We start from the raw sequence: 25610 nt of genomic DNA on the forward strand, positions 1-25610 counted from the left end.
GGTCTCCCGGCTCTCACTGCCGAGGGTCCAGGTTCAACCCCTGGTGGGGGAACTAAGACCCCATAAGCCAGGCAGTGGGAGCTTCCTGCCCCTGAGAGGCTGAGGAAGGTGCTGACCAGGCCACACCAAGCAGGGCTTGCCTCTATCCACAAAGAGAGGTGGAGTTTGGTCCACACAAAAGAGCTGAGTCCAGCTGCTCTCAAGGTTCTCACTGGTTCTGAGGAGGCTGTGATCCACTCGGGGAGGGATAAGGAAGGGAGAGGCTGCATCCCTCACAGACACGAAGCCCTGTGCACGGCCCTGGAGACTGCGTCTATTTTCACAAAGTCAGAAGGCAAGCCTGAGTTCCGGGAAGGAACTGAAGAGATTTACTGAGTTGTTGTCTCAATCAAACACTTTTTGGAATTAATGGGCTCTGGATGTAGCCTGAGTGGTTCACAAAAACGTGCATTTGTACTGATGTGACACAGGGGAAAAATAAAGCAATGCTGATTTTCTTACACACACACACACACACACACGTACTCGGCCTCAAGCTGGACTGAAGACAGAATTATTAGGCCACCCGCCTTTTTCCTCACTGAACAACGACCACTTGACCAAACTCCACCATTTCTAAGCATGCCAGGTAAATGGGTGTAAATGAAGTCAGGATGCTAGAGGAGACTGACAGACAGTAGGTATGAATCAGATTCAAGTCTCCATGATGCTAACTGGCACACAAACCTGAGAACCAGCTGATCCCTGGGCGGCGGACACAGAGACGCACACACCCGGCCACCCGCCTGCCCGGGCATCTCGATCTGGCCCAGCGGCCCCGGGTCACGGTCCCTGCAGGCACTCCCCTTTCATGAACCCACTGCCACGGAGCACCTCACAAAGGGGTCCCTCCACCCCCAAATCCCTCAGTCTGAGGACTAACTGTACCTTCCTGGGCTCTGCTGAAACCTGTCAAAGACTACAGAGTTCTGTGGGACTAAAATAGAGAAAAATATTTTCTGATTTTCCTGTAACTAGCTCACGAACTCTCACTAGCCAGCAGCCCCTGACCGACAGGCACACGAAGCACACAGCATGTCAGTACTGCGACCAGGTCTCCTGTGGACACGCGACGTCACAGGAGCCGATGGGCCAGTCCGCGCATCAGGGAGGGAGAGCGTACCAGACCGGCATCAAGAAACCATCCCTCTGGGCGTGGTGGGGGGAGACTGGGGCAGAGACTCAGCCAGAAGGCTCTGTGGTTCCGGGAGGTGGCGGGCGCCGCAGCGAGAAGCAGGGGGCTGAGCACACACTCGGCGGAGGAGTCAGGGGGGCTGGGCTGGAGCTGGTAGATGGTGATGCCACTTCTGGAGCTAAGGATGGCAGCTTTGGGTGCCTCTCAGGATACATGATTAGTAAAACTGCAAAGTGTCATGATCTGAAATCGCCTGTCACCTGGATGAGAATGTCACCAACATCGAGCAGACCAGTAAGTTCAGATGTCAACGAATACACAGCAGGATCTGAAACTTCAAGCACCTGCTGTGTGCCCTGAACACCTGCTGCGTGCAGGCCCACCAAGGACCAGCTCACGGACCTCCCTGACAGCCTCAGCTGGCGGGCCCTTGCTTCATCCTCCTCATGTTACAGGAAAGCTCAGAGAGGTGAAGCAACTCTCCCACCATCACATAAGGAGGAGAAGGCTGACCCCAGAAGACACAGCCAGTGGAAAAGGCATCACGCAAGGGGTCCTTAAATTAAACCACTGAGCTTAATTAACCTTCTCCCCATCCAGCCCACGAGGTGAAGGGAAAGATCTATACACTCCTGTCTTTTTTGTTTGCTTGCATTGCCCATCTTGTGGGATCTTGGTACCCCAACCAGGGAGTGAACCAGGGACTGCAGCACTAAGAGTGTGCAGTCCTAACCACTGGACCCCGAGGGAATTCCCTGTAAATTCCTGCCCTGCAAACCCCACAGCTACATACTAAAGTCCGTCTAAAAACATCTCCAGTCACCAACCTTGGGATCATCTGGTGGACAAGTCACACACCACAAAGAAAAGGCAGCAGGGCCATGTTCTCTCCCAAGCCCCATGTCCCACCTGAGAGTGACCACAGCCACAGCAGTAGGAAAAAGAGGGGGAAGCTGCAGGGAGAGCCACACTTCACAAACGAGTCACCCTCCAGCACAAAAGATCCAAGAGTCCTACAGTCAAGAGTACTTGCACGCTAAGTCACTTCAGCCGTGTCTGACTCTTTGTGACCCTGGGGACTGTAGCCCATGAGGCATGGGATTCTCCAGGCAAGAACACTGCAGAGGGTTGCCAGGCCCTCCTCCAAGGGATCATCCAGACCCATGGATCAGGATCAAACCTCTATCTCCTACATCTCCTACACTGGCATGTGGGTCACTTTACTACCAGTGCCACCTGGGAAGCCCTGAAGGTCAAATTAAACAGGCTGTCACCAGAATCCCTTGGACAGCAAGAAGATCAAACCAGTCAGTCCTAGAGGAAATCAACCTTGAATATTCATTGGAAGGACTGATGCTGAAGCTGCAGCTGCAATACTTTGGTCACCTGATACGAAGAGCTGGCTCACTGGAAAAGACTCGGATGCTGGGAAAGATTGAAGGCAAGAGGAGAAGGGGACAACAGAGGACGAGATGGTCTGATGGCATCACCGACTCAATGGACATGAGTTTGAGTGAACTCTGGGAGATGCTGAAGAACAGGGAAGCCTGGCGTGCTGTAGTCCATGGGGTCGCAAAGAGTCGGACACGACTGAGCAACTGAATCACCACAACAGCAGGACCAGTGTCCTGAGACCCCTGTCGCCTGGGCCCCCACCACCCTGAGGATAGAAGCAGCCGGCCCCAGAGTCACCGCCCCAGCCCAGCCCCGCCCCGCGGCGCTGGAGCTGCAACCAGAAACCCCAGAGCAACCTCACTTTTCTGCCTTCCACAAGAAACGACACACATTTGGGTGCTTCCTCTTTTTACATTTCTCCTTCTTTAAGTCATTTACCAGAACACAGTTGATAAGGCAATAAACAGGTCAGGCAATTCCTCAGTGTAGACAGTAAGGGCTGGTCATCCATCCATCACCGGATCCACAAGTTACTCCTGCTACAAGCATCATCTGCGCTGAACTCTCTACCCACGGCCACAGGGATCAGCGCTGACCAGGGGGCCTCACTGTCTGCCCCACCCAGAAGTCGTAAGGAGACAGCAGATGAGAACCTGTCCTCAGGCAACTTCTCAACCAGTGAGGAAGGCAGTAAAGAGAAATGGAAAGCATTCGCCACTTAGACATGAAAACCAGCAGCAACATAAACAAGGTTCTACTGTGGAGCACAAGGAACTATATTTGATATCCTGAGATAAGCTGTAAGGGAAAAGACTATATAAAAGAATGCACATACAGTGTATGTATAACTCAGTCACTCTGCTATACAGCAGAAATTAAGACAACAATGTAAGTCAACTACATGTCAATTAAAAAAGGAGAGGGGCTTCCCTGGTGGCACTGTGGTTAAGACTCCACAATTAACCACAGTGGGGCATGGGTTCGATCTCTGGTCGGGGAAGTTTCACACACTGCATATTGTGCCCAGAAAAGGAAGTCTGTTTTTAAAAAGAGACAGAGAAAAGAAAACCAGTGGCAATAGATAAGTGCAGGTGGTTGAAGGACTGAAAAAGATGGCCTGACTTCAGGCCTGACTAACCAGGCCAAGCCCAGCCCCTGGCAGGCCAGGCCAGGCTTCCAAGCCTGTGGATGTCTTACAGGCCCTGGGCCCCCAGGCCAAATCACTCAGTAAATAAATAGCCAAAACACCTGTGCCATCAGAGGGCCCTCTGCCAATTCACACCAAATTTAAATGTGGGTATGAACCAACCCAAGTCAGTGCAGAGTTCCACTGACAACGGGCCACAAAGACCAGGAACATTTTCCACACAGAGAACAGCAAACCAGCAAGGAATTTACTGACCCATCAGTCCAGGGCTCAAAATGACCCCAGGAGACTAGGCTAAGTGCAGAATACACCAGGGGCATCCCTGTTTTCTCAGTTTTGACAAAGACCTATGGAAAAGGCTCTTAAGTCAACAACATGAAAAACGGCCATGTGCACACGAAGCCAGCAAGGAGCGGCACACGGGCAGCCCCGGCTGGTACGAGGAGCTGGGGCGGCCCAGGGGCGCAGCTGGAGCAGCCTCGCGGAACAGGGCCCGCGGGGCCGGGGAGCTCAGCTCCGGAGCCCCTCGCTGTCGTCCTGCCCCAGACAGGCCCTCCTGACACACTCTCCAGCAGCGGCCGCGCTGAGACGGCACGTGTTGCTCCTCCGGGCGGGCGGCGGGGGCGGCCACCAGCACCCATTGTCCTCCTCCCTCCTCGCTGGACAGAGCGGGGCGGCCCTACTTGATCGGAGCCCAGGCACCGTGATCAGACTGGAGTGGGCAGCCCCAGCCGCGGGGGGCAGTTGTTTACACAGCACGGGAGCAAAGCCGGCCATGGGAAGGCAGAGACAGAGCAGCACTCAGAGGAGAGGAGTTCCTGTGAAGCCGACCTCCCACACGAGCCAGCACTCGCGATCCTAGATGTTCTACCCACAGGAGATGAAAACTCACGTCCTCGCAAAAACCCACACACAGGTGTTTACTGCAGCTTTAGTCATAACTGCCAAAAACTGGACCCATCAGGAAGTCCTCTAGCTGGCAAATGGATACATACACTGTGGTCCATCCAGAGAGCGGAATATTATTCAGGGCTGAAGCTATGAGCGATCAAGCCATGAAAGGACACTGAGGAACCTTAAAAGCGTGTGACTAAGTAAGAGAAGCCAATGTGAACAGGTTACATACTGTCTACTTCCAACTACACGGCGTCTGGAAAAGGCAAGACCATGGAGACAGGAGAGATTAGGATCAGGTTCATCCACTGTTAACAAATGACCAGCCTGGTAGGGGCACTGCTGGGGCGGGCGGGGGAGGCTGTGCACGTGCGGGGCAGCAGCACACAGGAAACGTCTGTGCCTTCCTCACGATTGTGCTGGGAACCTAAAACTGCCCTAAAAGACAACGAAAACAAAATCAAGTCTTTAAAACAAATGTGGCTGGAGTCAGAATCAAACCATACCTGAAGCTGGGCCTGCTCCGGACTTTCTGTTTGTCTGGGCCAGCCCAACCCCTTCACTGTGGAAGCTGGGCGGGCTGGGTTTTCTGTGACTTTCAACCTCATGGACCCTAACCGCACACCCCTGCAAAGCAAGTGGACTGTGCCGGAGTCAGCCTGTTAGCACCGATAGACGCCGGCCCTGACACAGGAGGGCACCCATCCACACACCCAGGCAGCCCCAAGAGGGGCACATCGGGGCGCAGGCAGGACTTGGGGGCGCTGGGCTCCTGTGGCGCCAACACCTCCATGTGCCAGAGTCCTCACAGCTGAACATGTTCCCACAATCGGACAGTAAAGGGTACATGCTACTAACAGAGCAAACTGAAGCGAGAAAAGCAAGGCTGCTGCTACAACGGGCCCCCGACCAAGAACTGGGAAGTGTGAGGGGTAGCACGTGAGAATTTCTAAAAGCCGAAATCAGGACTGAGCTCAGTTTGTTTTCCTCTGCAGCCCAGGCCTCAAATATAATCCCATTTTAAAACTGTTCTAATCAAATATGAAAACTTCCATGTTAGGTTTTAAAAGCTATTGTCACTTACTAGCCTTTCTTACCAGGATAATTTTATAGTATATTCTGTCTTAAAAAGACTGCTAAATCAATAAGGACAGTGAGGAAAAGGTGCATAAAGGTTCATAAAGATTACCTGAAACAGTGTATCTTTTTTCATCATATCACTTAAAGAATATTTAAACCCTCAAAAAGTTTAACCCTGTGTCTGTTAGAAGTAGCCAATCTCTCTACCACGGAAAGCCTGGAGACGTGATCTGGGCTTTCACTGGCTCCACGGGAGAGCCCAGCACCCAGGGATGCGTTCGTAGATCCACGACTGAATCGGCAGGGCCACAGAATCCCCAGCTCTCAGTTCTGCAGGCAGGAGTGTCCGGGACCACCCACCGACAGGGAAATGAGTGAGAATGCGAGTGCCCACTGACCTCGGCTACGGGCCCCAGCTCCAGACCAAACACACTTCCAGCAAGACCACCGACGGAGAACAGGCGACCGGCTTCCAAGCTGGCAACGACTTCCGGAGAGCACCACTCCACACCTCCAAGGCTCACCGTGCCCTGTGCAAGGACTGACCACAGCTGAGGAGAGCTGGGAACTGAACACACAGCAGCACCACCCTTTCCTTGGCGGGAGCCGGGAGGCACAGAACCCGTCCTGGAGCCCCCACTGCAGCCACAGGGAGTTCCCTAAGTGCTCAGACAGCCTGTGGCACAGCAGCCTCCTCGCCACCACCTCCCAAGTGGCCCAGAATTCTCTCCGCGCTGATACACTCAAATGTCCTATCAAACCAAGAGGATCAAGTCTGCCACATAAACCCACCTTCTATGCAAAAGAACACAAATTTTACTACTAAAGGATAAGCTTTAAATATCATATGACTCCTAAGAATGCCAACGCTTCTAATGACTTACAAAGCCATATATTTTAGGCTGTTCTTGATAAGTCAGTCGGTTAGGTCAGTCGCTGTCGTGTCCGACTTTTTGCAACCCCATGGACTGCAGCACGCCAGGCCTCCCCGTCTATCACCAACATCTGGAGTTTCCTCAAACTCATGTCCATAGAGTCAGTGATGCCATCCAACCATCTCATCCTCTGTTGTCCCCTTCTCCTCCCACCTTCAATCTTTCTTGATAAGGTGCCCTCAAAATACAAATATTAAAAACATCTAGGGGAACTCCCCTGGTGGTCCAGTGGTTAAAAATCTGCCTTTCAATGCAGGAGACTCTGGTTCAATTCCTGGTTGGGGAATGAAGATCCCACATGCCTGGGGCAACTAAGCCCCCAGGGCACAACTATGGAGCCCGTGGGGCCAAACAACGATCCCAGATCCAGGTTGGCAACTAAGACCTGATAAAGTCAAATAAACAAACAAACAAACATCTGGGACTTCCCTGGTGGTCCAGTAGTTAAGAATCCGCCTACCAATGCAAGGGATTTGATCACTGGTCCGTGAAGATTCCATGTGCTGCGGGGCAACCAAGCCCGTGCGCCACAGCTATGAAGCCCATGAGCCGCAACAAGAGACGCCACCGCGGGAGAAACCTGGGCTCCATAGCTGGAGGGCAGCCCGGCTCTCCACAGCCAGGGTAAACCCGAGCACAGGAACAAAAACACACACGCACACAAAATTTAAAAAGAAATGTAAAGACATCCAACACATGAGGAGGTATCGTGAGCAAAGACCAGCCCCACAACTCACCCCGGCTCCGGGAGTCCACCCACTCGGGCTGAAGGACAAGGCCTGTCCCTGGCTGCTTCTCCAGGTCGTGGAGGTGGGCACAGGACTGCAGGCCGTGGGTCGACTCACCTGAACTCTCTTCCTTCGCTGTACCGTCTACTCGAGGAGGCCCTCGGGGCGGCGGTCTCCAGGAGCAGCTTCTGCGTGAGCCTGCCGGGCGGAGCAGGGTCCCGGCCACCAGCTTCGTCCACCTCCCGGTCACACTTCCATTCCTCGTCTTCGTTCAGCGTGGGCAGGTACCCGGGGACACCCTTCCCTGCCCCTGACCCGGAGCTCTGGTCACTGCAGAGCTTCGGGCTCTCCGAGCCTGTCCTCGTATACTCCAGGTAAATGTCGGACTTGAGGAAGGAGGGGTAGGTGTTCTCCTCCATGGTGGACTGGACCTCCGTCTGCGCCTGGTCAAACATGGCGGGGTCGATCTGCTGCTTCGAGATGCAGTCCTTTATGAAGCTCTTGGTGGCGGGCTTGGTCTGCCGGGACACAATGCCGTTGTTATCAAGGATGTACTTGCGGTAGATGGCTCTGGCCAGCTTCAGCCTCTTCTCTTCATTCGAGTCACAGGGCTCTAGTTTCCTGAAGCCGCTGCAGGCAAACCAGAAGTCCAGGAGGTCGGCACAGTCCTCCTGTTTCAGGAAAGTCCTAAACAGGTTTATGCCATCTTGGTCGTCCAGCAGGGAGTGCAGCGACTCGGCCCACTTCAAGTACGGAGGGGTGGGAGACGCACTGCCCTCGGGCTCGTACCCCAGGTCCAGGTCCGAGCGCCTCGGAGTGGCTGTGGAAGTCTCCCCTTTAATCCCAGCGCCTTTCCCAGAGCAGAAGCTGTGGCTGACGGGCCTGGGGTCTGTGGACACCAGTTCACCCTCCTCACCAGGCACTGGGGGTCGGGGGGCATCTTCGGTGAAACTTGCTCCAAGGTCCAAGGGGAAACCCTGCTCTTGGATATTCATTTTGGGACTCTGTGCGTCAATGAACAATGAGCGCTGCACCCTAATACATCAGTACTTACGGCTCCAAAGTGAATCAATCTGTCCTGTTGAAACCATTAAGAGGACAAGGATTAGGAAAGGTGGGTCCATGGAAATATGACCACAGAGGTTTTCTCACGACAAGACTCGCAATGATGCCCTCCCGCTCGAACTCAAAGCCAGAAACTCAGTTTAAATGCTCAATCCTCTGTCACAAGGTTTTGTACTATGTTACAACAATTTCTGTAAACTTTGCCAACTACAGGAATGCCTCTGGCACAAAGAAATCAATGTCCAGAACACAGAGAGCATCACTCCCTTGAGGGTCCTTCTGTGAGAACAAGGAGAGACTACAAGCCTGGGGACCCTCAATCCTGAGCTGCCATAGGACTGCATGGCCAGGCCCCCTCAAGCTCCGGAAAGGCAGGAGGGCTGGAGGAGGCACAGGAGCTTCTGGTCCTCCCAGCTGTGCAAAGTCAGGTGAGAGCCAGCCCCTCACGAGGAAGGTGAGGGTGTGTATCTCAGCATCACAGGGCCACTGTGATGCGCAGACATGGCACTCCACACCACAAGCTGGTGGCCATGTCTGCCCTCCACGCTCTTCAGGCCCATAGCCACTCTGCTTCTCGCTTTCCACCGCTTCACACTGAGTGTCCCCACGACCCGGGCAAAAAGACAACGATTTGTTCTTCTAAGTCTCAACACGGCCCAAATAGCAGGGAACCATGGGTCGCCTCACGCACCTTCAAGTGAGTGAGCAGAGGACTCCCATGCACAGGGGCCTTCTCACACTGCCAATGATGTGAAGGCTTTTATTTTTTCTGCCACACAGGGCAGCTTGTGGGATCTTAGTTCCCCGAGCAGGGAATGAACCCAGGCCCTCAGCAGTAAAAATGTGGAGTCCTAACCACTGGACCACCAGGGAATGCCCATGAACAGTCTTAAAAAAACGCTTCCATCAGAGATGTGCTCTAGACTTGAAAACCTTGCTTAAAAGGAAAGTGTCCTTCTGACAGCAAATGACAACTGAATACTCTGAGGAACAGAGATGGTACAGAGCAGACAAGGCCCAAACCCTACTAGCTAAGGAAGCATGTGGCTCACAGGATGCAGCTCAGTTAAGTGAAAGTCACCTGACTCACCCTCTCAGAGTCAGGGAGCCATGGTTCTGTCTCTGCTGCTAGAAGCCCGTCTTGCACAAGGGAAGGCTGCCCTGCCAGGGCTCTGCCACAGCCTCGCGTCCTGTCCTCCCTGACACCGAGCCCACTGGCTCAAGCCACACCTCCCAACCTGGCCTGCCGGATGTAAGTGGCCTGCTTAGAAGGAGACTGGAGAGAAGCATGACAGGCCCAATCGCTGCAAGCACTGAGCGAGTCAGAGGAGCAGAGCAAAAGCCAAAAACCTGGCACCAACACAAGGCACAGACCTCCAGTCACCTCTCCACCCTCGGGCCCTGGCCTACGTGCAACCTGCCCCATACATGGTCCGCACACACTCACCTGCCAGCAGCTGCCGACACCTCACTGCACCCAGAGGTGGGCATAGATCACAACTACTGTCCTAAGCTAGTGACTAGCCTACCGGGTCGGCTGCAATGTCAGCCTCAGCAGGAACAGCCTGCTTTCTCAGGTCAAGGCCCACGGGCTGTGACAGCTGCTACTCATGGACCACTTCAACTGCAAGGTCGCCTCCTCTGAGCCCCATCGACAGGGACTGAGCACCTCTGAGGTCTCCACACCAGCTCCCGGATGCTAGCACCTTCTTGTCGGGGTCATCATCTCAGGAAGGAGGACCCACACCTGGTCCCCTGAGCCTTACTGCTGGAGATGCTCTATGGTTCACTTGCCTTGAGAAAAAACCAAGTCACCGTGTTCTAAGGGGAGGCTGATCACTGGTCACGTCACTTTCTCTTAAAGTGCTGATGTCTTCCAGGTAAACAACTTGGAGCAGCCTGGTTTAAACATTCTCTGCAGGGCCTACAGCATCTGACACAAGGTCTCACAACTAAGGGGCACCAACAAATATGTAATTCATGAACATTAAGGAAAACAACACTTGGCTCAGATGTGGAACATTAGCCCTTCACAGGTGTTGAAACAGCAGCAAGTTCAACATCGAGCTGTCTTTTCATTTGTGTGAAAGCAAGTCCCCCTAATCATTTAAGCTATCTTCTCATAGCCCGGGAGAAACATTTCTTAAAATTCACATCTGGTTTTGGTTGTCAACTGACAGGAGACCGTCGGTGTCCCAGAAGCACAAGAACATCCCTCCACATTGCTGCTGTTATGAAACGCGCTGCCGTCACTGAGATCTCTGGGTTCCCAAGGAGGAGCACGGCAGGTGTTCGGTGTGCACACGCACACACCACATACAAAGATGCTGCCTTGCTGCAGGTGAGAGTCAAGGGCCCACAGGCACTGGATCTGGCCAACAGCCTGTAACCACCTTCAACAAAGGGGACTCCACAAAAGGAATCTACAACTCTGATGCCTCATTTACAATCTCCTTCAGTCACTGCCAAGGAGCACCCCCTGGGTACCACGGCAGCCAGCTCAAGGCTGTAGGTGTGTGTACATTTATTTGTTTTACTCAAATGCAACTTTTGAATTTTTGATTTATGTGAAGTATGGAAACAACAGAGTGTGACTCTGACATACTCCCAACTGTCCGTTTACTAAGAATTGTCCTAAGAATTGGGACTACAGCTTTACATGTAATCTATTCCCCCACCACCTAAATCCTCAATGACCAACGAAACCCAAAAAGTCCACTTAGCTTTCCTGAAACCAGAAATCCAAGAAACATAAATACCTGCTAGGAATCAGACAGAAACAAATATCCTGTATGCTTTCCCATCCTTGTTCCTGAATAGAAGTTCTTAAAACTGAAACCCAGATAGTGCTATCTTGGGAGGTCAGGTTTAGACTGTGTGTGTTCTCCAAAATAAGGCCTGGTCCAAGGGTGTCTGAGGGTCTCCCTGAAGCAGCAGAGAACAGAAATATGAGCACAAACAAGGGGCCAAGATGCACAATCACTCCTTATTAATTATCTTAGAGACGGGCTGAGAAAAATGCCCAGAGGACTAATGTATTTTTCTCTGCTGTGCTCGATGCTGAACTATGAGCGTCACTGCCCTGACTGTACAGCTCTGGTTTCACAAGGGACTCGGTTCCCATGAAAATGGAGAGCAGAGGTGGACTCTTAAGACATTCCCCTGGGAGAGAGGCAGAGAAAGCTGGCGGGTGAGGCATCTACCTGAGGGAGTAAAGCCCCTCAAGCAAGCCAGACCACCCGGCCTCAGGCTCTGCCTCACGGGGAGTGCTTCCTCCGGTTTCAGATTCACTCACTCCTACTTTTTGCTTGGGGAGGCGGGGGTTGTTTGGGGAGAACGGACCCTCCGCCATCCGGCTTATCCCCAGGATGCTTCTGCACCCACCACCCACTCTGCCCCGGACCCACGGATCACAGCACGGCACTCAGCACCATCCAATCAAACACATCAGCTGCACACCCCAGCCTCCTCCCGCAGTACCTTCCTTCTGAGAATCCTGAGTATTCCTCACCCCTTTCAGCTCACCCAGAGCAAGTGGCTGCCCGCTGTGAGCCGTCCACGGGCCCCAGAGTCAACAGGGGCCGACCCCTCGCCTTCGGCATCAGCTGCGAGCACCCCCTCCTAGACACACCCGCCCTCGCAGCGGTGGGCCGCACGCCTCCTCTCGCGCTTCGAACCCTCGCGGCCCCGGACACGCACGCCCCCCGAGCCCCTCTTCCGGGTCCCGCTCCCGGGCCGGCCCGCGCGGCCTACAATGGGCGCCGCACAGGCCCGCGCCCCTCAGGAATGTGCGCCGGACCGCGCGACTCACCCGCGCGGCGGCGGCGGCGGCGGCGGGGCCCCGGGCCCGGATCCCGGAGCTGCGCGGCGCGGCCCATGCGCTCAGCGGCGGCGCCGCGGGCGGGACGCGGCGGGGGCGCGGCCCCGGGCGGCCCCCATCGCAGCGGCGGAGCGGCGGCCCGCAGGCGGGCGCGGGGCAGGCCGCGGGGCCGCCGCCAAGGCCGGCCGCGCACTCCCGCCGGCCTGCTCCGCGGGGACGCGGCTCCGGCCCGACTGCGGCCGGTCCGGCGGCAGCGGCGGCGGCGGCGGCGGCGGTAGCGGCGGCCACGATCGCTTCCCCGAGCGGGGAGCCGGAGCCCAGAGCGCCGAAGCCCAGGCCGGAGCGCCCCCGCCGGCGCCGCCCGGAAGTGCGGGGGCGGGGCCCAGAGCGTCGGGCGGGGCCCGGAGCGCGGGGCGTGCCGAGAGCGCGGGGGCGGGGCCAGGAGCACCTGACGGAGCCCAACGCGGGGACAGGGCGAGGAACACGCTGAGCGGAGCCTCCGGCGTGGAGGCGGGGCCTGGTGGGCGGGGCCAAGGCTGGGGGAGCCGGGCGTAGAGCGCGAGACCGAGCCAGAGCGCGAGACCGAATCCGAGCGCTGGGAATGGCCTGGAGCCTGGGGGGCGGAGCCTCGGCCGTGGAGGCGGGGGCCTGGGTGTGGGCGTGGACCCTGAGCGTGGAGGCGGAGCCAAAAGCGTCCGGGCTGACGGGAGGCGTGACGCAGAGCCCGGCCGAGTGGGCGTCATCAGATATGTCGCTAGGGGCGGGGGCCTTGGTGGGGGCGGGGCCTTGGTGGGGGCGGGGCCAAGACGCCGTCGAGGGTGACCAAGGAGGGGGCGCCGGAAACTGCGCTGGTCCCCTGGGGCTGTGTCATTAGGGAAGGTGGCCCGAGCGCCGAACGGATAGACGGCCCTCAGGCGGCCCCGCAGACGCATGCCAGGTCGGAGCCCTTTTCTGCCTCCCATACGGTGTCCACTGACCCAGGGCTCCAGAGGTCAGCACCCCAGGCCCGGCCCGCCCAGCCGGACTGCCACGCCCTCCGAGCTCCCTGACCGGGAAGACTCTCGGAGGAGGACGGCCAACAAATGCCCCTGGCACGGAAGAAAGCAGGTGTCCAGGAGTTGGACGGTTGCAGGGCCAAGCCATGCTGACCAGGAGCTAAGCCCTGAGTGACATACAGCCTCTTTGTCCCCCTTCTCCATGCCTGCTGCCTCCTGGCCAGCCAGGACCCTGAGAAGGTGGGTTTGGGCTCTGCCTTCCCTGAGTACCCGTCAGGTCACACAGAAGGCATCCAGTGAATGCTGGTTGTCACTAGGGCGGGAGCTCCAACCTCCAGAGAGAACTGTGGGTAGACTGGCCAGGGCCCCACCCCAGCTGGTCCAGCCCACCTGGGTTTCACTCAGGCACCATCCAGGGTCCTGGCAGGGGCTTCACTTCCCACCACTGCCCCACGGGTACCACTGACCCAGGCCAGCCTGAGAGCAAGGGCTTCCGGATGTCCCAAAGCCTGCACAACAGCCCCCCTCCCCCTCACCATTGCCATGGCCACCCTGGCCTGATCTGCAAGCCCCACTGGCTAGCTCCTGGGCTGCCCACCCGTCACCAGCCCCTCCCAGAGGGAAGATGTGGGTACCAGGAAGTGCTGACTGCCCCCACAGAAATGCCTCTGCAGTCCACCCCCACGATCACCCAGGACCTTATCCTCCAACCATGCCACGTCAGACTGGGCACCTTGGGAAATGCTCCCAGGGGCCCCAGGGCCTGGCTGTACCCCCTTGTACACACAAGGAGGTTGAAGCTCAGGCCACACAGGGACCTGCTCACATCCTCCAGACCTGGGGCCCTGTGTCCCTCACCCATCCCACACTGTCTCCAGCACCCCCAGGCCGTCTGTCCCAGGCTGTCCCCAGCAGCCAGCCTGCTCCCTGGAGCCCTCACAGTCTTCAGGGCTCTTCCCTGGCTGGCTCGGGTCACTTGGCCCCAATCCCTGAGGTCATCTCTGATGCCACTACCTCTTCCCAGGGACACTGCTTGCCCCCACTGCCTGCTACAAAGGGAGGAAGTCCAGGCTCGGGGCACTCCCCCACCAGCCAGCCTCCTACACAGCTGCCCACGGCTGGCACCTGCCTGAGGTGCACGGCACAGAGGCAGCCCAGCTCCAGCCACCAGCTTCCTAGGGCTCAGTATAGCCTCCTCCGACACCCAGGCTTTCCTCCATGAGGGAGGAGGCCACCAGGGAAGTGCCCAGCCTGCCGATGGCCCAGGCCGCCTCCGAGGGCTGTCACCATGCCCAGGACAGGCTGCGCAGGGGCAGTAGCTACGGTGGGGACAGCACCGCAGAGGAACAGCACTGCTGAACCCAGCTGGACCCACTAGGTTCCTGGTGGCAGGTGTCACACTCTCACATCCCCTGGGATGGCCCCAGGCCTCCCAGGGCTGGTACAGGAGATGCCTTTGCAGCCTCTCCCTGGCTCTGTTCAGCTGAAGAGCCTTAGAGGCAGAGTGGGTGGGCTTTGTGGCACAACAGGGTCTGTGTGGGCTGCAGGAATCCTGGGTGGGCTGGACAGACAGCAGGGCCTCCAGGACATCGGTCCTCAGGCTGTCTTCCCACCGCCAGACACGGGCCCCCAGTGCTTGCCTTGGTTCTGCAGAGCTGCTGCTGTGGCCAGGCCAGCCTCCCAGGGTCGTGTCCACATCCATCCTCCTCCTGGCCCATGGCGGCAGATGTCCCCAGGCCCTGGGACCAGAGCAGGGCCCTCGCACCTCCGGCTCCTCAGGGCCCTCACCCTGTGGGGACAGGAAGGGAGTCAGAAAGCCTCGAGGAAAGGCTGCAGCCTGGCTTCCATGGGCTGTGGCTGCCGGCACTCAGGGCGGGGATGGGGGAACCCAGAGGAGGGAGCTCAGGGAGGCTCTGGAGAAAGGGAGGCAGGGAGGCAGCCCCAGGGGCCTGTGCTGGAACAGGGGTGGCCAGTCAGAAGGACTGCGTCAGCCACCCAGAGCTGCGATCAGACAGAGCTGCGGGAGCCTGGCTTGGGAATGAGGAAGTGCAGGCTGGAGCCTTTTCTCCTACAGAGGGCCTTTCCGATGCACCCTCCCCAGGGGCAGGAGTCTGCCACCACAGGCTTTGATGTGTGTTCAGGCTTTCCAGGAACTAAATGAAAAACTTAAAACCAGAAAAGAAATTATTTTCTTCAACTTAAGACATAAAAGGAATATTTGAAACGGAGTGAGCTCTGAAGCCTTATGGGTGTTTGTCCACTTGGCTGAGGAAGACCATTTATCATAAGAAATGATCTGCAGGAATGATCCGTGATTGACTGAGGAGGCACGTTGAGGGGCATCAAGCCTGGTGCCACATGTGGGGGACGAGCTCCCGGGATGGGCTACTGCTCATGAGGTCTGCACCGAGTCCCAGGAGGGGAGGACAAGGAAGAGGCTGCTCTGGGTCAGCCTTGTGGAGGCGGTCCCTCTTTGCAGGCAGAGCCTCTTCTGGGTTCTGCATTTTCTTGCGCCTCTGCCCAGTCACAGGTGTGCATGGGGGTGGTGACCAGTGGGCAGGCAGGTGAGGACCCGAAGCGGAAGGAGGCCTTGGCTCATCCATTCTGACGAGGGCATGTGGACTTCCCTTCCAAGAGGTGGCCCCAGCCACAGTGGCCACCTGCCTTTCCGGCTGTGAACCCGGCCCCTGGGACTCCATATCTTGTCCCTGAGTGTGCTTTTTCCATCAGCTCTGAGCTCAGGGAGGGGGTGGGGGGCGTGGGTGTGCCCCCATCACAAGTTCGACAAAGGATGTGGAGTCGTCACACCGAGGGCATGAGATACACACCAAGTAGAAAGGCTCAGAGCCCACACGCACACAGTACCCGCCTGGGTGGATGCAGAGGACTTGCCTGTAAAGGCAGGAACCACCCCAGAGCCTGACACTGGAGGGGATGGGGCAGGCTGTGGTTTCTTCATGCGTCAGGAAGAAGGTCCACAAAGACACTACTGTTGTGATCTCAGGAAGGCCAGGAAGCTCTGCAGCAGGCTCTCTTCCCATCAACGGTCAATACAAATTAATCCAACAGAGTGATAGAGCTGCAGGGTGAGGACCTTGGGCTACGGGACAGAGCAGATCCCTGAGGCAGTGTCAGGCTGGGTGTGACTGCTGTGGTCGCACCGAGTCAGTCCTGGGACAGGCAAGGAGGTGCTGCCTTGCACATCCTGGGCCAGCCAGCTCCGTGGCTGCCTGTCTGGGCCTTTCTGAGCCCAGGCTCGGCCTCTGGCAGGTCCTCCACCTCTTTCCACCTGTGTCCGGCTCCTCTCACCCTTCATACCTGTGGGCAGGCATGTCCTCCAGGCTGGCATTCTGCATCCCTCTTGCTGCCTGAACTTCTCTCTCCAGCCTGCAGCTAAACTGCCACAGACAGGTCAACCAGTAGCCACCCCAGCCCAAGTACCAAGCATGGAGGGGCGGGGGACAGGAGCAGGGCTTTCCTCAGACAAGCTGGCTCCAAGGTCAGTTCAGTGGTGCAGCAGATATTTTCTGACCCTGCTGCTTTCTGTCATCCAGTCCAGTGGCCCCGGCTCCTAGGAGATGCTTCATCCTACTCCGGCCTCTCTCAGGCCAGGAGGTCCCATCCAGAGTGGAGAAGGAATCATTCCAAGCACCCCTGCCGTTGCGGGCATTCTCAAAGACAACCAGTTGCAGGGGTCACCTGCTTGTTTCGCTTGCTCGGAGCCCCGAGTCACAGGCCCAACAAGCCAACGCCACGCTCGTCCCAGAGTACCTGCACAGATGACTCACCCAGCAGACCTGACAGCCCCCACACCCCTGCTGGCCCCCAGGAGTCAAGGGTCAAGTCCCAAGCCAGCACATGCGATCCCAGGGTACCCTCCACATGTGCCCAGCTCAGGTCTCACCCTGTGTCCTGAGGGGGTCGCGTCACTCTGGGTCAAGGAGCATAGCAGGGCCGCCCTCCTGTACTGCCTCTCTGGTGGAGTCTCACCACACGGCTGTCTGTTAAGCTCAGGGGCTGAGGCCAGGTGTTGAGGGTTTGATGTGCAAGGTGACTCCCGGCAGCCACTGGGGCCTGGGAAGGAGGAGGGGCGAGCAGCGCCCCCCACCCCAGCCCCACACCTCCCCAGCTTGGTGCTTCTGGATCCCCTGACCAGCTGCCGCCTCCCTGGATACTTGAGCACCTGCCTGCATCAGGCCAGCTAGAGTCTCTGGGCACCTCCCTGAGTCAGAGTGCCCTCCTCAGCAAGTGAGGGTGCCGACCTGCTGCTGGCCTCAGAGGTTTGTGTGGAGCCCTCCATGAACAGGCATAGGCCACGAGCTGGACCCTACGCTGGCTGTGGTCCAGGTCAAGTGTCTCAGACACATCACCAACAGAGGACTGGCCTCCCGGCCCCACCCACTCCCAGTGCTTTCCCTAGGAGCGGCAGATCCAGGCGGAGGGGCCAGCTCCCCCGGGGACGCCCGCCCTCCTGCTGCACTGACCTCACACCGGGTGGACTGGCACCTCTGTCCTCCCTGTTCCCTGTCCCAGCTGCCCCATCCCTGAAGGCCCCTCCTGGGGCCGTGAGAACTCACACCCATCTGTTGGTTATCCCTTCTTCTTCGGCCTGACATACTTCATTCCACCCCTGCGAGCCTGCACGGTCCGGGGACCAGGGCTACTCCCTGAGCTCATAGCTGGGGACTGGTGCCAGGAGAAGGGGAAGTGTGCCCAGGTGGACCAGCTGCCCTTGCCCACACCCACGCCCTCACTTGCTGTCCCTCGATGTCTCTCTCGGCTGCCTAGGAGCCCTACGGCCGCTGCGGCCCAGTTATAAGTATGTGATTATGTATGCCGGGTCCCTCTGGCCCCTTTGTGTGCTGCAGAATCTGTCATGGCAAACAAAAGTGCACTGGATTAGCCACAGTGGATTAAAAGATTTGCTTCTCAGAGTTTACCTAATAACCTAACAATCGCACTGACGGAGGCTTTGAACCTCCAAGACACTCTCGCCAGGCCATCTGGGAGCTTGCGGCCTCTGCGGGCAGCAGGACGACCGGGCGCTTTCAGGCGCCTCTGCCTGTCCTCACGGTGGGCTTGCTGCAGCAGGCCTGAGCCCTCGGCTCTCGCCAGGTCCGTCTGGGCCAAACACGGGGACGAGAGCAGACCCGGAGAAGATGGAGGCCCATGCTGGGGGCTGAGGCCCAGGCAGGACCGCCTTCCAGAGGGCCGGCTGCCCAGCGCTGGCTGTGGGCAGTGGGTACCGGGCCCCGCCTGCGTGGGCTCAGCCCCCGGGGCGTCCACACGCAGCACAGAGCAGCAAGGACACTGCAACATGGAGGGCGGCCGTGGCCGGCAGGTGACACGCCAGGCTCCACCGCGCCGTGGCGCACGGTCCCACTGCTGATGCCCCTCAACGCGCGCTCCTGCACACACGCGTGCACACGCGCACACATGCACACACATGAGCGTGTCCCTCTTTGATCTCCAAAAGACACTCCATTTACAAGCTCTTAATCACAGCTGCCTTTTCGGGGCCTGTCCTCTGAAGTCCCGAGTAATGGGATTTGGCGCTTCTGATCCATCTTGGGCTGACCGCTCCTGTTATAGGTGGACGTTTTTCCCTTTTTTTCCACCTTTTTATTTTTTTCTTCTCAAAAAAAAAAAAATGCTCCTGCAACTGCACTGCCTTGACATGCCTGTTGCCTAGCCCTGGGAGCGGTGGCCGGGAGAGGGGCCGGGCCGCCGTTACGCCCAGGGCCCTTGCCAGTTGGGGGTCTTTGATGCCGCTTCTATGTGAAATCTGCCGAGAAAGACCCACGAGAGCGGTTTCCTGGACCTCGGTGCGCTGCGATTCGTCCTGCCTCGCGCCGTTCCCTTTGTCTTTCTTCCCGTGACCCTTCCTTGGGGTATCTGGGGAGAGGGTCCCAGGGTGAAGGTGCAGAGGGCGGGGTGGGTGGAGGGCTCTGGGCTCCGCCACAAGAACAATGGGCAGCAGGGAGCGCGTCCACCTGTCTGCCTGTCCACCCATCTGTCTGTCCATGCGCCCGCCCGGCTTACCTCACCTGCCTGGCTCCGTGCGCCTGCTCCCGCCCCACCGGCCCGCGCTCCGCCATGCTGGGCCTGGCCGTCCGTGAGAGCACTCTGAGCCACTCCAGGAAGCGGGTCCCTGCTCTTGGCCACTGTGTGGCTGCGAGGAAGAAGCGTGACTCTAGGCTGCAGCTCGGGCTTCCACCGCCGATTGGCTGAGGCAGGGACCAGATGACGGCCTCGGAACCCTATGGTAGCCATGGCAACCAGCCCCTTTAGACACCGCCACCCCCGAGCCACTCCTGACTGCGGAGGGAGCAGGCGGCACCGCTGGTGGGCCCATGCCAGGGTCCCCTCGGAGGGTCAGGTCAGATGTGGCTGGGTGGTGGCTGCTCCTCCAGCAGCCGTTGAGTGTGTGCGTGTGTGTTGTGCACATCCAGCGTGAGGGGTCCCTGTCCCTCTCTTGGGACATGTCTCAAACAACTCCATGCCCTTCCTGACACCCTGGCAGTGCCAGGAACAGTGTCCATGCAGACCCTACTAAGAGGAAGACTTCAGGTCAGGCTTGCACCAGGAGCTGAAGGCCAGGCCCAGGCTGGTGAGAAAATAATGGGTGAGGGCAGCGGAAGGCGGAGCCGCGGGAACGCCCCACCCTCGAGGGAGATCCAACCTCTCTTCACCTTAGACCGCAAAGGGCCTGCCGGCCTCATCTCTGCAGCCAACCCCTCCTCGACCCTTTGGACACACTCACATGACCCCCAGCAGTGCCCTCCTGCCCCAAAGACCTTGTGTGCCTGTCCAACAGGACCAGGGGACTCTTTCCAACCCCAAGCCTTTGCAGCTGCTCTTCCCAGGGCCTGTACCCAGTCTGCTGGCCTCAGCAAGGCCTTCCCTGAGGTCTCAACACCACAGCTTTCCAGTAAGGACACAACGCGCCATCGCTCCAAGGACCGGCCCTTCTGGGCGTTACAGGGCAGAGAGCAGCCTGGAGCCACCCCCACTCCATGTCCCTGACAGCCTGTGGTCCTCCATGGGCCGCTGGGGTCAGCACCACCTTGTTGAAGCCCCCGTGAAGGCCACTGGAGAGCCCTGGGCAGCCCAGCCCCACCTGCCAAGCAAAAGATGGAGGCCAGAGGCCGGGCGTGGAGAAGCATGTGAGCCTCATGCCCCAGGAAGAGCCAGGGTTGAGGCAGACCCTACGGAGGCCACTGCCAAAGCCAGAGGGATCCAGAGTCAAGGGAAGTGTGGGACAGGAACCCAGGGCTCACACACTTGAGGGAACAGGCAGAGGGCATGCTAGGCTGGGCCCAGAAGCTGCCTGACCAGGACCCTAGATTCATCCCAGACTTCTTCACACTGGCTGAGCCCCACCCCACGCTGCCCAGTCTCCGAGCTTCCACCCCCAGCCTTGGGGCCTCCCATCTGTGGACACCATGAGCAGGCAGAGCCTGTCCAGGGGCAAAGTACAGGCGGGGACTCAGCGCTGGGCCCCTGGGGCTGGTAAAGCGGCTCCGGGTGTGCTGGGAGGGCTCCAGCCTGAGGCCAGGGAGCGCCAGCCTGCACAGGTTCTTCTGACCCCTGCAGGGCTCTGCCTTGGGGACAGCCAGCGGGGGCGGGAGCTGGCTCAAGGGGCAGCGATGGGTGTGCAGGTTGGGCAGGTCCTGGTGCCTGTGGATGCCCCCACGGCTCCTCTGCCTCCCCCACACCCTGACGGGGCCCAGGCTGCCCTGTGCAGAAAGGGAGGACTCAGGTGAGACCCTCCTGAGGAGCCCTGCCCCTCTGGGCCTAGGGTATCCCCTTCTCTAGGGACTAGGGGACGTCAGGAGGCAGTGGACACAACAGGGCCTCAGGACACCATGGTGTTGATGGCCACGCTGTCAGGGACCCCACTGCTGGCCCCGAGGGCCCCTCCCTAGTCCACAGCCACCGTGATGCTTCACCTCCTGCCCAGTCCAGCTGGGAAACATACTGGTTGAGCTCTGCTGTTGTGGAAACACAAGAGGAGGGCTGACCCAGCTGGTGCAGAGACAGGGGCGTGGCCGGTTTGCAGCCAGGAGCCAGTGCAGGGCAGCTCCAGTTTCTACAGGCTTGACCTTCCTCGGTACAACGCAAGTACTGAGGAGCTGCAGGACCTCGGCCAGGGCAGAACCAGAGGCTCAAACAGCAACATGGCAGGGGTGTGGTTGAGGGGGGCAAAGGCAGCTCAGGGGGCCTCAGCCTGACCAGGACTGGCGGTGGGACACGTGGAGGGCAGTCCCTGTCTCCTCACCATTGCCCCTCCAAGACCAAACCCACAGGTCTGGGGGTGGCTTCCCAAGGGCCGGGGAGTGAGTCAGCCCTGCAATGAGGGCTGCGAAACTTCTCCTGAGTCAAGGGTATCGGGGAGAATTTGATGAAACTGCTGTTACACCAGCAGAAAACGGCTGCACTCAGACCCTTCGCCAGCTCGGCCCCGTGTGGCAGGCACGCTAGTGACCCTCTCAGGGCGTGCCCAGCTCCAGCAGAGGCCTCCCAGGACCCACCAGTGCCCCCCCCAACCCACAGCCACTGCCAATACCTGGCCCAGCCCCCACCTACTCAGGTCACATACCCTGTGCCGGTGCAGGGTCCCTTGGGGGCCCAGGAATGACACAGGTGCCCCCTTGGCTACGGCCTTAGTTGGAGCAAGAAGGAGCAGGCAAGGCAGAACTACCAGAGTTGAGGTCAGTGAATGGGGAATGTTCTGGGTACACATCACAGGGAACCCAGGTGGAGATGGGGGGGCTGGGGTGGGGAGGAGACCCTGCACACGGGAGGGAATGTGGCCCACCCAGAGCACCCCCAGTCCACCGAGCCGGGGCTGTGGTTTGGATAACTGGGCTGGACATTGCCAGCCCACAGAGCCGGGCCAGGGGAGAGCTGGGCACCATCAGCATTTGGTAAAATTCTTAAAAAATTAAAACCAATCACAAAACAGGGGTACGACACATGGGGTCTGGAGGTCCATGGAGGAGACAGGGACTGGTGACCTCCAGGGCACTCCTGCTAGCGCCCTGACCCCAAGGCAGCCCCCAATCCTGGATGACCTCGCCGGGAGCCAAGGGTCTCCAGGGCCCTCCTGCAGCCGTGCTCACCAGCCAGCTGCAGGCTCTCTCTGGTCTCCTGTCCGATAAACACAGTCCAGGTGGTGTCACGTCCACGCCAACCCCCCGGGGAGCGTGGTACTCCTGGTGGTCCAGTCAGCCACAGGACTTGGTCAGGGCACCCACTCGTCCTCCCAGAGAAACCCAGATGGACCTCAGTGCTTAGGACTCCTGGGTAAAGGTCAGCAAAGAGGGTCACGGCCCCCAAATCTCAGATCAAGAGAGGCCTCAGGTGCCTGGTCCAGCCTCTCACTGGGGGCACAGCACCCCCGCCAAGTTCAGGTTGTGGGTCAGCAGAGGAGGGGAGCCAACGTCATAGGCCACCTTTTGGGCATGACAGGGAGGGGCTGCCAGAAGCTGCAGCTTTGCCCCTGCGCCTCCCAGGGCTGGTGGGGGTGCTCACCACGCCAAAGGCCGAGCTGGCGCGAACCCTGTGCAGCCAAGTCCCAAGCCCGGCCATGGCACCTGGCATGGCTCTGGAGGACAGTCCACCTGGGCAGGGCTGTGCACCGGTGGGAGGGGCAGCATCACTCTGCTCCCCTGACGCTGGGTCCCCCACGAGAGACAAGACTGAAGTCTTGAACACCCGGGACCACTACCCACCTGAGCTGCGTCCCGGCACCACCTGGGCAGGGAGTCAGCTTGATCCTCTAAGCAAAGCAGCACACACGTGGCCTGGCTCAGACTTTACTCAGGCTGGGCCCGGAGAGTGGTGATCCTCCTCAACAGGGCCCCTACTGCAGGGGGAGGGAGCAGCAAGCCACACAGGCAGTTAAGACAGCCCCAGGCCTCTGGGGATCCTGGGGCTCCCGCAAAGCCCACCCTACCCAGGAACTGCGTGGCCAGCACACACAGCCATGGCTTCACCCACTGCCCACGGGCGGCTGTCACCCAGGCCCCAGGCTCTGTCCACGGTGCTGAGCCTGGCCATCAGGCCCAGGTCCCCGGGCAGCTACGTCCTGTTGGCTCTTTTCTGTACCACAGCCGGCTCGGACAGCGCCTGCTGCTGAAGTTGCTCGACCAGTTCCTCCACGTAGACCTTGAACAGAGGCACAGGGTCCTGGAGGGGCAAGACGGGTCACCATATGGCGGTCTGGGGAGGCCGGAAGTCCAGCTGCTGCTGACCAAACACCAGCCCCTAACCCAGAGGACAGTGCCCTGTCTGTGGGAGAGGGCCACAGATCAGGCACTTGCCCCTAGCTTCCCTGGCTGGACTGCAGAGAATAAAGGCAGAGAGAGGGGGCAGCAGCTACCACATGCTACAGACTCCTCTAAGGGACAGACACAAAGGCCTCCGGGTGGTACTGGGCAGACCCTGGGGAGTGCCAGGCGGGCATAGCAAGCAGCGGCACCAAGCCTCTGGCTCTCGCCGGTCCTCCCACACGCTCACCTTCTCTTCCAGGAGCCTCTGCTTCTCCACGGCCTCATCCAGCGTCAGACCGACCCACTCAGCCTCTGCCTCCGGGATGACAAACGCCTGGGCAGGCAGAGACAGGCTCTCAGTAAGGTTCAGGCAGCCAGCTGGGGGGCCCACGAGGAGCAGTCAGTAAAGGCTGGAGCCCCGACCTTGTACTTGTCATAGATGGCTGCCCTCCGTTCGGGGTCGTCCGGGTGCAGCTGGGGGTCCTGTCGGGCGAGCCGCAACAGCATCCCTCGCTTCAGGTCCATCCCAAACTTGGAGCACAGGTCCTCCTTCGGGGTCTGGCAGGAGGCACCGCATGGGGCCAGGTGCTGAGGGCAGGGCCCCGCCCATCCCAACAGATGGCCCCTCCAGCTTCCCCCCCGAGCAGCTGGCAGCCCCCACACCCAGGTCGGAAGAGTGGAAGGTCTAAGAACAGAGAAGGTGGCTGTGCTTCCCACGTCCACAGTAATTGACTCCCACCGGGGTGTCCAGGAAGGAACATGGTCCCGTTAACATCTCACTAGGGACCCCGGCCTAGTGCTGATATGCTTGCCTTGAGGATGTAGAAGTCAAACCCGTAGGCCTCGTCAATGAGGTCCAGGGTGCGCATGGTCACGGTCACAGTGAACCTGGTGTCCAGGATCTCACTGTAGAGCTCACGCTGGAACAGCTGTGGCTTCCACACCTTCTTCACCCTCTTGGAGAACTGCAAGTGCGGGAGTCTTGCTGAGCCCTGCTGCTTCTCGCCACACCCTGGAGTGCAGGGACCACCCCCACCCAGGCTCTGCCCAGGGTGCTGCTTTTCATTCCAGACACAGCACACACACAACTGTAACCTGTGGTTCACAGGTCATTCCAAACCAGGGACCAAGGGGCCAAGGGCAAAGAGACGCCAGCCTGGGAGGCCTTAAAGACACAAAGCCCCCAACCCCAAGTTCGCCCCAGAGGCAGCACCGCTTAGGAGCAGACTCAGGAGACAGGATGCGAGGTGAACCTTTGGTGGCAAGCTGACAGGTGACCTGAAACCTCACCCCCAGCCCTTCTCAACACTCAGGGCTTCTCCCATCAGTACACTCGACCTGGCTGCCAGAACTGAGACTCGACTCCTGAGAACACCTCAGAGGGAGCTGTCTCCACCACACTGTCAGGCCCTCTCCCCGAAGGGTGGGCGCCCTTTCACTGTCCACATGCACCAAAAGCCCACGCGGAGCAGGGCAGAAGCACGGCTCCAGCGCGCCCTGCTCACCCACCTTGTCGTTGTTGACGTATCTGTAACCCTTCAGCCAGCCCTCGCCGCCCCAGAGCCCCAGCTGGGACTCCGGAGGGTAGTAAACGGGAATGGCCACATCCTCCACACGCTCCCGCTGCCCGTTCTTGGGGTTGATCTTGAACTTGGCCCCTTGCGGCCTGAAGTGCACGGGCGTGGGCGTCCGCGCCTCCTCCAGGGAGCGCAGGTAGTGTGGGGGCAGGCGGGAGCAGATGCCCTCGCGCAGACGCAGCCGCTTCCACAGGCCGACCGGGACCTTGTGCAGGGGCATCGCGGCGAGCCTGGCGGGGAGGCCAGGGCCGCCGTCACGCGCGCCCGGCAGGAAGCGGCCTCGACCACACCCCCGCTCCCGTGACATCCCCGCCACCGGCCCAACCCTTCGCGCAGCCCCGACCGCAGACGCATGACCCGGGTTCTACCCTGCAAGACCCCGACCCCAGACCGACCACACCACCTACTTTCCAGAATCCCTGCCTCGCCGGAACCGGAAGTCGCGCCGCGGCATCGGGCCCTCCACCCGCCGCTGACTGGCTGCAAAGGCTGTCGATCTACCCCGCCTCGTCCCGCCCCCTTT

At 59.1% G+C, this 25610-nt stretch overlaps 3 protein-coding genes across 9 annotated transcripts in view; all 3 read right to left on the reverse strand.

The window, feature by feature from the left end:
* AXIN1 (axin 1) overlaps nucleotides 1-12336 on the reverse strand; it is a 37614-nt gene extending 25278 nt beyond the window's left edge. For 3 of the 6 annotated variants that reach the window (XM_070460867.1, XM_020900211.2, XM_020900209.2), the window contains exons 1-2: nucleotides 12230-12335; nucleotides 7471-8431 (exon numbers count right to left, since the gene is read on the reverse strand). In XM_070460867.1, coding sequence (XP_070316968.1) covers nucleotides 7471-8348 — 878 coding nt within the window. In that variant the 5' untranslated portion in view covers nucleotides 8349-8431; nucleotides 12230-12335. Of the gene's footprint in view, nucleotides 1-7470; nucleotides 8432-12229 lie in introns of all 6 variants that reach the window. The other 3 variants (XM_070460868.1, XM_020900212.2, XM_070460866.1) reach the window with 2 other exon arrangements.
* LOC139032854 (uncharacterized) lies at nucleotides 12301-13170 on the reverse strand. The gene has a single exon (XM_070461083.1). The coding sequence runs from the start codon at nucleotides 13168-13170 to the stop codon at nucleotides 12301-12303; it is 870 nt and encodes a 289-aa protein (XP_070317184.1).
* A 9868-nt stretch (nucleotides 13171-23038) lies between these two features.
* MRPL28 (mitochondrial ribosomal protein L28) lies at nucleotides 23039-25577 on the reverse strand. 2 transcript variants are annotated; one of them, XM_020900218.2, is made up of 6 exons: nucleotides 25495-25577; nucleotides 25020-25317; nucleotides 24323-24475; nucleotides 23934-24068; nucleotides 23758-23844; nucleotides 23039-23427 (listed from the first exon to the last, which is right to left on the reverse strand). In XM_020900218.2, exons 1-6 carry the CDS (start codon nucleotides 25539-25541, stop codon nucleotides 23320-23322), a joined length of 828 nt encoding a protein of 275 aa, XP_020755877.2. In that variant the 5' UTR covers nucleotides 25542-25577; the 3' UTR covers nucleotides 23039-23319. The 2 variants fall into 2 exon arrangements, with proteins under 2 accessions (XP_020755877.2, XP_070316755.1); XM_070460654.1 differs by lacking the exon at nucleotides 25495-25577 and having other exon boundaries at nucleotides 25020-25483.
* Between the last annotated feature and the right edge of the window lie 33 nt (nucleotides 25578-25610).

Source organism: Odocoileus virginianus, chromosome 33 (assembly GCF_023699985.2).
Source record: "Odocoileus virginianus isolate 20LAN1187 ecotype Illinois chromosome 33, Ovbor_1.2, whole genome shotgun sequence".
NCBI lineage: Eukaryota > Metazoa > Chordata > Mammalia > Artiodactyla > Cervidae > Odocoileus > Odocoileus virginianus.